General features: G+C 53.1%; 4 protein-coding genes across 4 annotated transcripts in view; 1 reads left to right on the top strand and 3 right to left on the bottom strand.

Moving 5' to 3' along the window:
- The window catches only part of MONBRDRAFT_11092 (uncharacterized protein), a gene marked incomplete at both ends in the record, with an annotated part of 2208 nt that extends 1222 nt beyond the window's left edge, over window positions 1–986 (bottom strand). The window contains 3 exons of the mRNA XM_001748902.1: window positions 22–129; window positions 243–330; window positions 957–986. Coding sequence (XP_001748954.1) covers window positions 22–129; window positions 243–330; window positions 957–986 — 226 coding nt within the window. The remainder of the gene's footprint in view (window positions 1–21; window positions 130–242; window positions 331–956) is intronic.
- A 2154-nt stretch (window positions 987–3140) lies between these two features.
- Window positions 3141–6685, top strand: MONBRDRAFT_11093 (uncharacterized protein; the record flags this gene model as incomplete). Its single annotated transcript, XM_001748836.1, has 9 exons — window positions 3141–3443; window positions 4528–4650; window positions 4780–4983; window positions 5081–5142; window positions 5236–5346; window positions 5498–5610; window positions 5897–6026; window positions 6117–6340; window positions 6552–6685. 9 exons carry the CDS (start codon window positions 3141–3143, stop codon window positions 6683–6685), a joined length of 1404 nt encoding a protein of 467 aa, XP_001748888.1.
- A 1043-nt stretch (window positions 6686–7728) lies between these two features.
- On the bottom strand, window positions 7729–10231 carry MONBRDRAFT_28444 (uncharacterized protein; the record flags this gene model as incomplete). Its single annotated transcript, XM_001748903.1, has 2 exons — window positions 7729–7837; window positions 7896–10231. 2 exons carry the CDS (start codon window positions 10229–10231, stop codon window positions 7729–7731), a joined length of 2445 nt encoding a protein of 814 aa, XP_001748955.1.
- Window positions 10232–11737: 1506 nt separating this feature from the next.
- Window positions 11738–12580, bottom strand: part of MONBRDRAFT_33889 (uncharacterized protein) — a 2693-nt gene continuing 1850 nt past the window's right edge. The window contains exons 7-9 of the mRNA XM_001748904.1: window positions 12395–12497; window positions 12159–12283; window positions 11738–12032 (exon numbers count right to left, since the gene is read on the bottom strand). Of these exons, the coding sequence (XP_001748956.1) occupies window positions 11844–12032; window positions 12159–12283; window positions 12395–12497 (417 nt within the window). The 3' untranslated portion in view covers window positions 11738–11843. The remainder of the gene's footprint in view (window positions 12033–12158; window positions 12284–12394; window positions 12498–12580) is intronic.

The following is a 12580-nucleotide window of genomic DNA, read 5'->3' on the forward strand; positions in this document are numbered from 1 at the left end:
CGGCAAACAGGCCACCGAGACCACCGACAGGTGGACCGCCACCGCCGCCACCGCCGCCGCCGCCACCACCACCACCACCGCCGCCGCCGCCGCCGCCGCCGCCGCCGCCGCCGCCGCTGGGTTTAGACGCTAAGTGAGACAGGCCAGGACGAGGTGAGCCATGAGTGCGAGCGAGCCTTTTGCCAAGGACAATGGCGTTGCAAGGGGGGTTTGGGTCGCGATCTTGCGCTGGTGGGACGTACTGAGTAAAGGGGCCGAACGATCTTTGGTTACGGCCTTTTTTAGTTTGAAGCCACCGCCATTGATGGACGTCAAGAGGGCACCACGACCCTAGGGTGGCAAGGTGGGTTTTTTGAAGGTGCAAACAAAGGTGAATAACAGATAAATCAGGGCATTGGGGGAAATTATCCAATCTCAAAGAAGGATATCAAGAGAAGGGGCGAGAAGCGTACCTTTGCTTCAGATTTGCCAAGAGCAGGTGGGCCGCCACCAAGGGTTGGGGGCTAAGGAGCAAGTGCAAGTTGGCCACAGTGAGCAATGTCATGATCAGAGGGAAGATATGACACAACCACTGGAAAAGAAGTGGAAAAGAAGATGAAGAAAAGAGAAGGGAAGAGAGAGAGAGAGAGCTCAAGAGAGAGAGAGAGCTCAAGAGAGAGAGAGAGAGAGAGCTCAAGAGAGAGAGAGAGAGAGAGCTCAAGAGAGAGAGAGAGCTCAAGAGAGAGAGAGCTCAAGAGAGAGAGAGAGCTCAAGAGAGAGAGAGCTCAAGAGAGAGAGAGAGCTCAAGAGGGAGCTCAAGAGAGAGAGAGCTCAAGAGAGAGGATGTTTGGCAAAAGATGGGAGGTGGGGCAGGAGCCCTGCAATTGATCTCCCTCCATGCGCCGCGAAACAATTGCACAGACACAACCGCAAGTCGTAAAAATCGCTGGTGAAACAGCATGGGAGCTCAAACGTACCGGCGGGGGGCCAGGGGGAGGAGGTGGCATCGTGGCGAGATGCAATGCAGGCCAAGGCGGTGACGATTCGTATCGCTTGCACGGTCAGTGAAGAGAAAGGGAATGAAGAAAGGAAAAAAGAGGCAAGAGAAAGGGATGACAGGGCGAGTTCCTGGACCGGGGCTCGGCAGACAGCTAAGCTTGGTCACGAGCGGAAAGGACAATTGGTGGGCACTTGAATCACAACAGCGCCATCTAAGCTTGGATAAAAAAGGAGGCAGGTGGCGGGATCGTTAGCTAAAGAAGGGAGAGCATGGCACCATAAAGGGCGGAGGAACACAAGCAAACTCTGGGCGGTGGCTCGAAACGCGAGGCGGAGGAGGAGGGATCACAACAAAAAACGCAGCCGAGGGTCTTTGTTGCACAACCCAAGCCACGACGCCGCCCCACTGCTCAGTATAAACAGTGGGCCCCGTCCCTCGGTGGCAGGAGCGAGCTCAACGGAGGCGGATCGCGGGCAGTAGATGGGCACCAAGCAATGTGTGTGTGTGTGTGTGTGTGTGTGTGATCTCTCCGCGGAGGAGGAGGAGGCGGACGATGACTCACGTAAAGGCGTCGGGCAGCACAGGTCGTGTGTGTACTATGACGCGGCAGCCGCCGCAGCGTTGCTGCTGGGGTGGCCCGTCTCGTATCGCTCTACCAAGCTATCCAACACCCGACGGGAACCAGAGGACAGAGGCTCTGTCACGTACGCTCTCTCTGTCGCTGCCGTTCGTGAGAGAGAGTGAGAGAGTGCGAGAGTAGAGAGTGTGTGTGTGAGAGAGAGAGAGAGAGATTGAGAGCAAGAGAGCAAGAGAGAAGAGGGAGAGAGAGAGAGAGAGAGAGAGAGAGAGAGAGGAGAGCAAGAGAGAGAGATTCAAGAGAGTGAGCCAAAACAGGTCAAAATCGGTCTCGAGTCTTGTCAAGTCTGCTAGTCTGCTAGTCTGCTAGTCTTTGAGTCTCTCGGTACTGAAGGGAGTTCAATGTTTGGTAACCGATGGCCTAGTCTCCCAGTCTCCCAGTCTCATCTACAGACAAGGGGACTGGTACCTCTGAGCTGGATGCCAGCTGTCAATGGTATTCCACCATCCGTCCGTGTGTCAGCGCCACACATCCATTGCTATGTAAAACACCTGTTTCAATGTGCTGTTTGCATTCCGAGGAGCCGCCAACAACAAAAGTCCCTGACACCTCCTCTGAGATCGGACCAAACGGCAGCCAGTCAGCCGAGGTAGAATCGGACCCGCGATCATGACCCATCCACCCCGTTCGCAACAACACACCCCTCTCCAAACCTGACCGTATCATGTCAACAACAAACTCGACCCCCTTCCCATCGCCTTTCACGCTTGCACGCCTCATCTCTCTCTCTCTCTCTCTCCAAAAAAAAAAAAAAAAAAAAAAAAAAAAATCATGACGCACACCTCTACGTCCGCTGTTCGTCTGCCTCTGTCGGGTCGTCTGCCTCTGTCGGGTCGTCTGCCTCTGTCGGGTCGTCTGCCTCTGTCGGGTCGTCTGCCTCTGTCGGGTCGTCTGCCTCTGTCGGGTCGTCTGTCTTTGTCGGGTCGTCTGTCTTTGTCAGGTCGTCTGCCCTGTAGCTGGCCCTGCGTCTCCTGTATCTCTCTGCATGTGTGCGTTTTCGCGTGTGTGTCCCTCTTCACCCTTTTTTGTTCTTCTCCTCTTTTCCTCTCTCCTCTCTCTGTCTCTCTGTCTCTGTCTCTCTGTCTCTGTCTCTCTCTCTGTCTCTCTGTCTCTCTGTCTCTCTGTCTCTGCCTCTCTCCTCTCTCTCTCTCTGTCTCTGTCTCTCTGTCTCTCTCTCTCTGTCTCTCTCTCTCTCTCTCTCTCTCTCTGTCTCTGTCTCTCTCTCTGTCTCTCGCATTTTCTCGCGCGTGCGCTCACACACTCTCGCTCGCTCTCTCAGAACTCTCTCTCTCTCTCCGTCTCCCCCCCTCCTTCTCTCTCAGAGATCTTGTTGGTGGTGTGTGGTGCTCGATTCTCATCCTCGGAACCGAGGCCTTTGGGGTACTTCAACTGCCTCTTTGGCGTTGGCCAGCCCTTGTCTCGTCGAGGTCGTGTGGGGCGGCCGAGGCGGCGCCTGGAACGGGCCTTTGTCAGCGCGCGTGCCGTTGTGGTGTGGGTGGCGGATTTGTATTTGTATCGCCAACCATGTCGACGGCAGATCGCAGTCGCTGCTGCTGGGGCTCGCGGCGTGCGGGCGCTGGTGGCGGGCGGACGACATGGTTCCTTGTGGGGCTTGTGATTTTCGCCAGCGTGGGCGTTCAGGCGATGGCTGCCAACACCTGGCGCTTGCCGCTCAATGCCCCATCAGCAACGTCCCTGACGGCCTCAGATTCGCTCGCTCGCCACCAACGCCGTCAGATGAATCTTCATAACAAAAGCAGTCCCATCACGGGTCAGCCCGAATCGGCCTATTCAGTTGAAATCTTTTTGGGCACGCCACCTCAACAAGTGCGAACTTGACCCCCGTCTCTTGCCACCTCAGACCTTCTTCACTCAGCTCCTTTCACTCACCTTTTCGGTGTCATTCAATTCCACTGCCTCAATAGTTCAAGGTCGTAGTGGACACCGGCAGCAGCAATCTAGGTACCTGGCCTCAACCCGAAGCTGCTGCTAACCCCGCCTTGACAGCCACAGAACCACCGCTGACGACGCATGCCTCCCCTCGCCACCCTGCAGCCGTCTCTGCAAATGCCAACGACAATTCCCCGCAAACATACGTGGCCAAGAATTCCACCACTGCCGTGCATCTTGATGGTTCTTTCTCGGTTGAATATGCTGTACGGATCCCAGCACCCCACCCTTTGACCGAGGCTTCCACAATACAGTGCATGTGCTTATTTTGCTTTGGGTATGACACATGCTCACTCCCGACATCTTCGCCGCAGTCTGGCAGTTTCTCGGCCGATCGCCTTCAAGATGTCTTTGGCTTTGCCGTTCATCCCACGGAGCGTGCGTAGCAACTCGGCATTCGTTCTTGAGCAGGGCTTGGCCATGCGTTGGTCAACCACTCACTTGTACCATTCTTCTCTCTCTCTCTCTCCCCCCCCCCTCTCATCACCGTCATGGTCGTGTTGATCAATTAGCCTCTAACCCTGTTCAGTTTGGCGCAATTTCATCCTCAAAATCCTTTTTTGAAAAAGGGACAGACTTCTCTGGCATTTTGGGCTTGGCGTATCCCTCGATTGCCGAGGTATGCACGTCTCCCTCTGCATCAACACATCCTTCGCCTTCCCACACACACCCAGAGGAAGCCTCACAAGTCCAGTCCTCACGTTTGCTTTGTCCATCCACACAAGCCCGTGAACAAGCCAGTCACCCCCGTCTTACAGATGCTTCAAAAGAACCGCAACATGAGTCGCATCGTTAGCCTGCAAATGTGTGACGTTCTGTCCCAATCACCCAGCTATATGGTACCATCTCACTCGTGCAGCTTGTCAACCACTCACGCCCAAGTTTTTCAATTAACAGCCGTCTTTAACACCTGTCATTGATTCTTCACTTTGCCATCTCATCATCCTGCTTCTTGCTTTAGACCCTGGGGAGTGTCGATCTCACTGGCGCAGCCGGATGGGACTTGGCAAACACATCCGCCACCAAGAACTCGCTCGTCTACACCCCCATCCCTGCCGATGGTCGTACCTACTACAGCGTTGTGGTCCGTTGCGCCGTTTCCTCTCACACAACAGTCCCAGCTCCTGTTCTCTGCCCTCTTCCTTCCTCAGAAATCATGCACAACAATGCGCTTTTTATTTTTTATTTTTATTTTTTTTTTTCCCTTCCATAGGTACTTCAAATGCGAATCGGAACCCAGGTATTGGACATTCCCTGCAGCAGCTACAATTCTCCCTACTACACCATCGTTGACTCGGGTACAACTGACGTTATTGTTCCAAAAGTCGTTCATGACGCCATCGTTCGTGAAATTGACCCCATCTTGATTGATCGATGGAGCCTGAACAGTCAAGTCAGCCGGGCCAAATTTTATCAGGTTTGTTTCAACCACGATCTGAATAAGCATCCTTGTATCCAACAACCCCTCGTCAATGCGTTGCTCAGTAAGAGTCCACATTTCTTGATTATTGCAGGGTGAAGAATGCTACGAGATTGCCAACCCTGATTTGACTGAGCTGCCTTCCGTCTACATCGGGTGTGGACGGACCTCTTGTCGCTCATCGCGCATAGGCTTTGCGTAGAGGCGCATCAACTCACCGTGGACATTTTTTTTGTATTTGTCCTGCAGTCTGCCTCAAGAATCGAATCCGGACAAAATGTTTGAGCTTCGCATTTCGCCGTGGCATTACATCCGGCCTCTTGTGCTCCAAGGTTCACTATGCTATGGTTTCGGCATCGTGTAAGTTGCATTATTTTCTGGCCCTAGTATCCTCGCGCCCCTTTGTCCTGTTGTGCGCTCGTGGTTGTGCCGCTGTCCCCCACCTTGTCGTTTCAATTTCTCCGTTCCTTAACGCAGAATCTCATCATTGTCTTGACACCCCATGATTTAGCACCAACGACAATGTTGTGGGTGTGACCTTGGGCATGGTTTTGCTCACCAACTACGTAACCATCTACGACCAGGAACATTCGCGCGTTGGCTTTGCAACCTCATCCTGCTCAGGTACACTGTGCATCGGTTTCACTTGAATGCATTGAACGAGTTGTTACCCATCGTCCGATACTTGCTGGTGATATCAAGGCTTGCCCTCAAACATGCATATCTTTGTCCCGATTGGTTCGGTCAAGGTGTCGATGGCCGCGTGGATGGTTCCACCTCAGTAGCCTACGACTTGGATCTTCCCACAGGTGTGGTTGGGGACACTGTTGCCTGTCGAGCTCCGCTAGCTTTTGCTTATTTTTTGTTTCATACTGGCTGTACGCCTTGAAAACATCTTCCTTGCTTCTAGGTGTGAGGAACGTCAGCGACTGCCTGCCTGAATCCAAACATACCCGTGACTTGCAGCTTCAATTCGTGTACATTGCTCTGGGCGTCGCGGGAGCCTTGTTGCTGATTTTGGGCGCTGTATTAATGATCAAGTAAGTTCAAACGCTGGGAAGCACATGTAGTTGTGCTCAGGTGTTCGGGATTCGTGTGCAAGATTCTTGCTCATAACTTGACCAATGCAGGATGCGCAAGTGGTCGCGCGTTGAGATGCACACGGACGGCTCTCTGATACCTCGATATGAGGATCAGCGAGTGCTTATTTCCCCCCGATTTGAAGATGACGAAGAGGCCCAAGCAGATGTGCACCCACGCCGCCTCCCCAACCTCCCTCCAGCTTGCGACAATGACGACGAAGATGAAGCCGAAGATATTCAAGATGATGACGATGATGATCATGATGACCACGGTGAGGTGAAGCAACAAGGTGTTTTTTTTTTTTTTTTTTTTTTTTTTTTTTTTTTTTTTTTGGCACTGGCATAACATCGAACATCCGCGTTCAAGTTGCCCTCATCACAGCGTGACGTGACCACAGGTGACGTGGATTATACATACGGGGCAGTGCCTCCTTTTTCAGAGCCATGGGCCGAGCCCCTTGCTCGTGAATTTCTTTCCCCTAGTGCATCAACCAGCAACTTACAAGCTGTGCATGACAGGCTCTGAGTGTTTAGCACGTCAAATTGTCCAAGTTGACGATGAGATACGAACATGGCATCAGCGTTTCAAAGAACATGACACCAGCGTTCCAATTTGACTTGATTTTGGTTGAGTTCACTGACTGACATGACATTCAGGATGGCGAGCTCATATCTGTCACGAAGACCCTTAATTCAAAAGTATCATACATCATAAGAATCTCGTCACAAGGTTTATGGCGTCAGAATCTTGGTTCCAAACGGGTCGCCACATGATTTGAGTGGCATATAGCAGCAAACGACCGAGTCCTTCAAGCAGCTTGTTCAACCACTTTCAACCACTTTCAGCAGCAAAAGCAACAGCAGCAGCAGCAGCAACAACAACAGTAGCAGCAACAACAGCAACAACAACAACAGCAACAAAAGCAACAACAGCAACAAAAGCAACAGCAGCAACAACAACAACAACAGCAACAACAATGCAGAAGTGACGAAGCGCACAAGTGTTGCACAAAAAGCTCTGACGAATCAGCAGGCTCATCGTCGCATACGCGTCTTGTACCCATAAACAAGGTAAAAGTCTGTGAGCGCATTCTCAAAGGCATCGTACTTTTCTGCCATCCGCGCGACAAAGTCCGCAGCATCCGAGTCCTGCTGCATGGCTGGTACAGCTCGGGCCAATTGAAGAATCTTGCTAATCTCCTCTGGCCTTTCAGCGTCCCTCTGCCACACATCGAAATCACTCGCAGGTTGGGGTGACTGAGGGCACAAATCGAGGAACACGCCTTTGGCAAACATTTCCAAGTCGTGCCGAAACTGAGGTTCCACCGACTGCACGTTGCCCGCCTAAATAAAACGCGGATGTCACACAATGTTGTTAATATGATTTTGTGAAACCAAAGCCAAAAAGATCGAGCAAGACCTACGCTGTCAACCATGTCAGCGGCAAGCTCGCTCAGACGCCCAGTTGGCCGGGTGCTAGTTGACCCACAAGGCAGGGCAGACCCCCAGTCATTGAACAAGACAGCCCCAGGCACGCGGAAATAGTTGCGAGGGAGCGGGTCTCGGTGAACAATGCCAATGCCGTGAGCTTGACGAAGTACCATAAGCAGCTGTCGGAGCTCTTCAACTGTAGGTGGGCTCTCATGCGTGAACTGTTGTCCTACAGGCGTAACGATGCAACAGGGCTGGTCCTCAGATTCTGAGATAGCTTGCAGGGTAGGCACATGCTCAATCCGAGCATCATGTAGTAACTTGAGCGAATCGCATTCCTGTTGGCGATGAGATGTATCATTGAAGAACTTAAACACCACGTCTGCACCATCGAACTTTCCAGTGAAGGCTGTGCAGTTGCTGCCTTTGCCGAGAAATTTGTCGGGAAAATACATCATCTCCTCGTTGTTAACTCGAACAACCGCTTTTCGATCAATCCAGCCTAATTCTTTGGGAGACATCGTCAGCAGAACGGCAAGATCCCGGCTGCTGCGCAAGTCGCTGTTGCCCACAATTTCATAGCGAACGTCTTCAGCCTTTTCGAGAATTGCCTTGACAATCATAAAACTCTGCTGGCCAAGCAGGGCGCCAAAGCAAAACGTGCGACACCAGCCGGACACCTTCAACATCGTTCGAAGATACCCAAGGAGCTGACCAAGGTCCCGATTGCGAAAAGATGAGGTATTTTTAAGCTCCAGCACGCATACAACATTGTTGTTGCAAAAAGGCTCTCTTGCTGCCATGACAAAGTCGGGTTTGAGATCAAGCAAGCTGACCACATTTGCACTCGAAAACATTTGGCACGGAAATTCGGTTGCATGGGTGTCAAAAAAATTCTTCCAGGTCTCTTGAAGCACTGCCTCAGAGTCGCAGGTACTCATCGGAAAAAGCTGAGTCAAAGCTATGGTGCTTTTTGACAGGGCACGACCCTGGGCGAGAGATGTGCCATTTGTCAAATATTGATCCTTGCGCAATGATGCCACACTGGCGCTGTAGCCATCTCCTACGATAGGCTGGCTGGATGATCGTCGTGAGATTGGAATTTCCGGCGCTGAGGGATGCTTTGACCTCATGAGTGGGCTCGACGTGTTGCTGCGCTCGAAAGCTGCGACGACCTCGTCGAAATGCTTTGAAAAAGTCGCCACTACAGCCTTTGCTTGCTCAGATTTCTCAATATCTGCCATTTTCTGAGCCCAATCCAACTGCACCTTTGCCTGGTCCATCGATGCCTTGAGCCGGGCCTTCTCTAGCTTGGCTTTCGCAAGGTCCAAAGCCGTTTGCAGTGGCTCCAAGTCGTGCTCCTGAGTGGCAGCCGCTGGATTACTCCTGGCCAGGGACACCTTTGCCTGGGCTCTGGCAACCTCACGCTCGCCCTCCGCCTTGACTTCGGCCACGTCGTTGTCACCCTCCGCCTTGACCCGGGCCTTCTCTAGCTTGGCTTTCGCAAGGTCCAAAGCCGTTTGCAGTGGCTCCAAGTCGTGCTCCTGATTGGCCGCCGTTGAATTACTCTTGGCCAGGGACACCTTTGCCTGGGCTCTGGCAACCTCACGCTCGGCCTGGGCCACGTTGACGTCGCCCTTCGCCTTGACTTTGGCCACGTAGTTGTCGCCCTTCGCCTTGACTTTGGCCACGTAGTTGTCACCCTCCGCCTTGACTTCGGCCACGTCGTTGTCACCCTCCGCCTTGACCCGAGCCTTCTTTAGCTTGGCTTTCGCGACGTCCAAAGCCGTTTGCAGAGGCTCCAAGTCGTGCTCCTGATTGGCAGCCGATGAATTACTCTTGGCCAGGGACACCTTTGCCTGGGCTCTGGCAACCTCACGCTCGGCCTGGGCCACGTTGACGTCGCCCTTCGCCTTGACTTTGGCCACGTAGTTGTCGCCCTTCGCCTTGACTTTGGCCACGTAGTTGTCACCCTCCGCCTTGACTTCGGCCACGTCGTTGTCACCCTCCGCCTTGACCCGAGCCTTCTTTAGCTTGGCTTTCGCGACGTCCAAAGCCGTTTGCAGAGGCTCCAAGTCGTGCTCCTGATTGGCAGCCGTTGAATTACTCTTGGCCAGGAACACCTTTGCCTGGGCTTTGGCAACCTCACGCTCGGCCTGGGCCACGTTGACGTCACCCTCCGCCTTGACTTCGGCCACGTCGTTGTCACCCTCCGCCTTGACTTCGGCCACGTCGTTGTCACCCTCCGCCTTGACCCGGGCCTTCTTTAGCTTGGCTTTCGCGAGGTCCAAAGCCGTTTGCAGAGGCTCCAAGTCGTGCTCCTGATTGGCCGCCGTTGAATTACTCTTGGCCAGGAACACCTTTGCCTGGGCTTTGGCAACCTCATCCTCGGCCTGGGCCACGTCGTTGTCGCCCTTTGCCTTGACTTTGGCCACGTAGTTGTCACCCTTTGCCTTGACTCTGGCCACGTCGTTGTCACCCTTTGCCTCGACTTCGGCCACGTCGTTGTCACCCTCCGCCTTGCCAGCCTGCGCGAGCTGCAAACCCGACTCCTGAGTGGCAGCCACTAGATTAGGCTTGACCATCTGAAAATTTGCCTTGACCCGAGGCGGTGGCCTTTGCGATTGCACTGAAACATGAGCGGAATCAGCAGGCGTGGGTTCCACCTCAAGCCTCTGCGCCGCCATCTGGGTCGCAGCGGGCGCCTGTTTGGGGTCTTGTGATAGCCCCATGCTCTCGAACTGGTCCAACAGCGTGTCCTGAGCGCCTCGAGCTTCAGGTGGTGGGTCATAATGTTCGGTGCTCGCCATCCTGCAAACGCGTCAATGCAACAGAAATGAGAAGGGGCAGACAACCATCAAGTCACCCGATGGAAATGCATTCACCACCAACCCCACAGATCAACGGGAGAAAAATGCATTCAGCCCCCGTCCCCACAACTCTTTTTTCCCGCCAAAACCATTCCACAGGCCAAAAATAGAAGATGCATTCACACCTCCTCCCTCTAGCTCATTTTTTCCCGCCAAAACTGCCTGGCATGATTGAAAGCACCCTCGCCGTGATCCTTCATGCTCGCCTTTGCCACTTTCCCCCTGTTCAAAGTCCACACACACACATCCACGAGAATGCAGATGCACGAAAAAGTGACATCGGCTCTGCGACCCCGCCTTCCTTGCCGTCGCTTTCCCAAAGCTGCAAGACAAGATCGGCCAACTAGCCAGACAGCAAAGATATCAAGACAACAGAGAGGGAGGAAAAAAGGGAGGGAAGAAGAGAGACTTGTGCCAGCACACACTCACTCGCACATGCTCAGACACAAGTGCTCACACATGCCCGCACTCACTCACATACCCAAGCATGCTCACACATTCTCACACATGCACTCTTTCAGACAGTCAAAGGGCACGATCATGTGTTCAGCTCTGTGGCCTTGACGGTCATGCACGCCGGCCCCGCACGACTTCAGAGCCAGACCTCATGCATCTCACTTTCCCAAATCAAGCATTCACGCAGGGACTCACCATGTTTGCACGGAAAATCTTGCCGAGAATGCAGCCGTATACCCGCTAGCGGATGAAGAAGAATGCCTCGAGTCTTGACATGCGGGGGCTTGGATGTTCTTGTCGGCTTCGCACAAGAGCTTGTTGGTGTCGTTCGGAGAGCGGCGAGCAACGACGGCATGCTTGGGCGGCACCATCGTTGTAATCCTGCAATTGGTACAGGAAAAGCACGACAAGCTCTTCACCTGTACGTGGTGGCGGCACTGGCCTCAGTCACGCTCTCGGTCTGCCCTGCGAGCACTGGCCCACGTCGCCACGCCCATGCATTGAGCTCCGCGCCGCGCGCAGAGATCGCTTTCTCTTGACCCAATTGGCATCAAAATTGGCACTTGACAGAAAGAAGAAGCAAGCAAGAAAATGAATTTTGATGTAGATCTCCCACCAAATTTTTTTTTTTTTTTGGGCCGTTTTTACCATGAGTGAGTTTTTGCGTGTCCAACTGATTCCAAATTCGATTTCTTATTCATTCCCCCCGCCCCCCCGCCCCCCCACCAAAAAACTAGCGTCATGGTGCTGGCTTTTCCCCTTGCAGATGCGATCATTTTCTCATTTGGAAGGAGAAATCGAAAACTCATTCTTGTGTATCTGCCGAACCTCTCAGAATCCATTCTCAAGGTCATTCTCTTCTGGGCAAAAACGGCCCTTTTTCTTTTTGATTCATGATTCACAAATGTCAATCGTCTTCTGCCTCGACTGCCTCGAGATCAGATCAATTTTGATGCAGAAAACTTATCACACCTGGCTATATCATTCTCGCCGATGGGTTCATTTTTGGATCGAGAGTTCAGACGGTGGAGCGGGGTGGTGCCAGGTCACTTGTTGCATCATCGGTGCTACCATATGCGGTTGCAGCATCCGCTGCTGGCGTAGGTGCGACCAAGACCGAGGCTGGTGACGTGCTGCTCAGCAAGGCGGTGTGCTCTGAGCGCATGGGTTGACGGGAAATAATCCGGCCATCCAACGTAGCCACCGTCTACATGATATGAAGGTTTGTGAATGGTAAGCGTAAGCACAAGTCGGATTCAGGACACTGCTCGGTGATGAGACGAGCCCTACGCCCTTTGCTGCTGAGCACAAAGGCGGCTCGCTTCGAACCCACCTGCACATGATCGTAGATGGTATGTGTGACATCTCGAAAGTCGAGGAGGTTGCGAACAGCCGTTCGAAAGGTCACTTCAGGTGGCGCCGTACCATCTTTGGGCAGGTGCTCGCGATACGAAAAAACTGATTCATTTCAAGAAAACAACCCATTAGCGGGACAAGGACATGCCAAGGCAGGCTGCAAAAGAATTGCGAGGCACACACTGGAAACAAAGATTTTACTGAACAACGTACCGTGGTGGTGAACAGCAGCGGCGATGAACATTTCTACGCAAACCAGGAAATCTTGAATGCCCGCTGCCACACTCTCAGTTGAGTAGACCCAGTCTGCATGCTCCTAAAACAGCTCCATCAAAGTATGGACATTTGAGTCATCATCCTGCGGCCGTCGACCAGAACCGTACAGGAAATTGTTACCCG

Source organism: Monosiga brevicollis, genomic scaffold, assembly GCF_000002865.3.
Source record: "Monosiga brevicollis MX1 MONBRscaffold_26 genomic scaffold, whole genome shotgun sequence".
In the NCBI taxonomy this organism is placed as follows: domain Eukaryota; class Choanoflagellata; order Craspedida; family Salpingoecidae; genus Monosiga; species Monosiga brevicollis.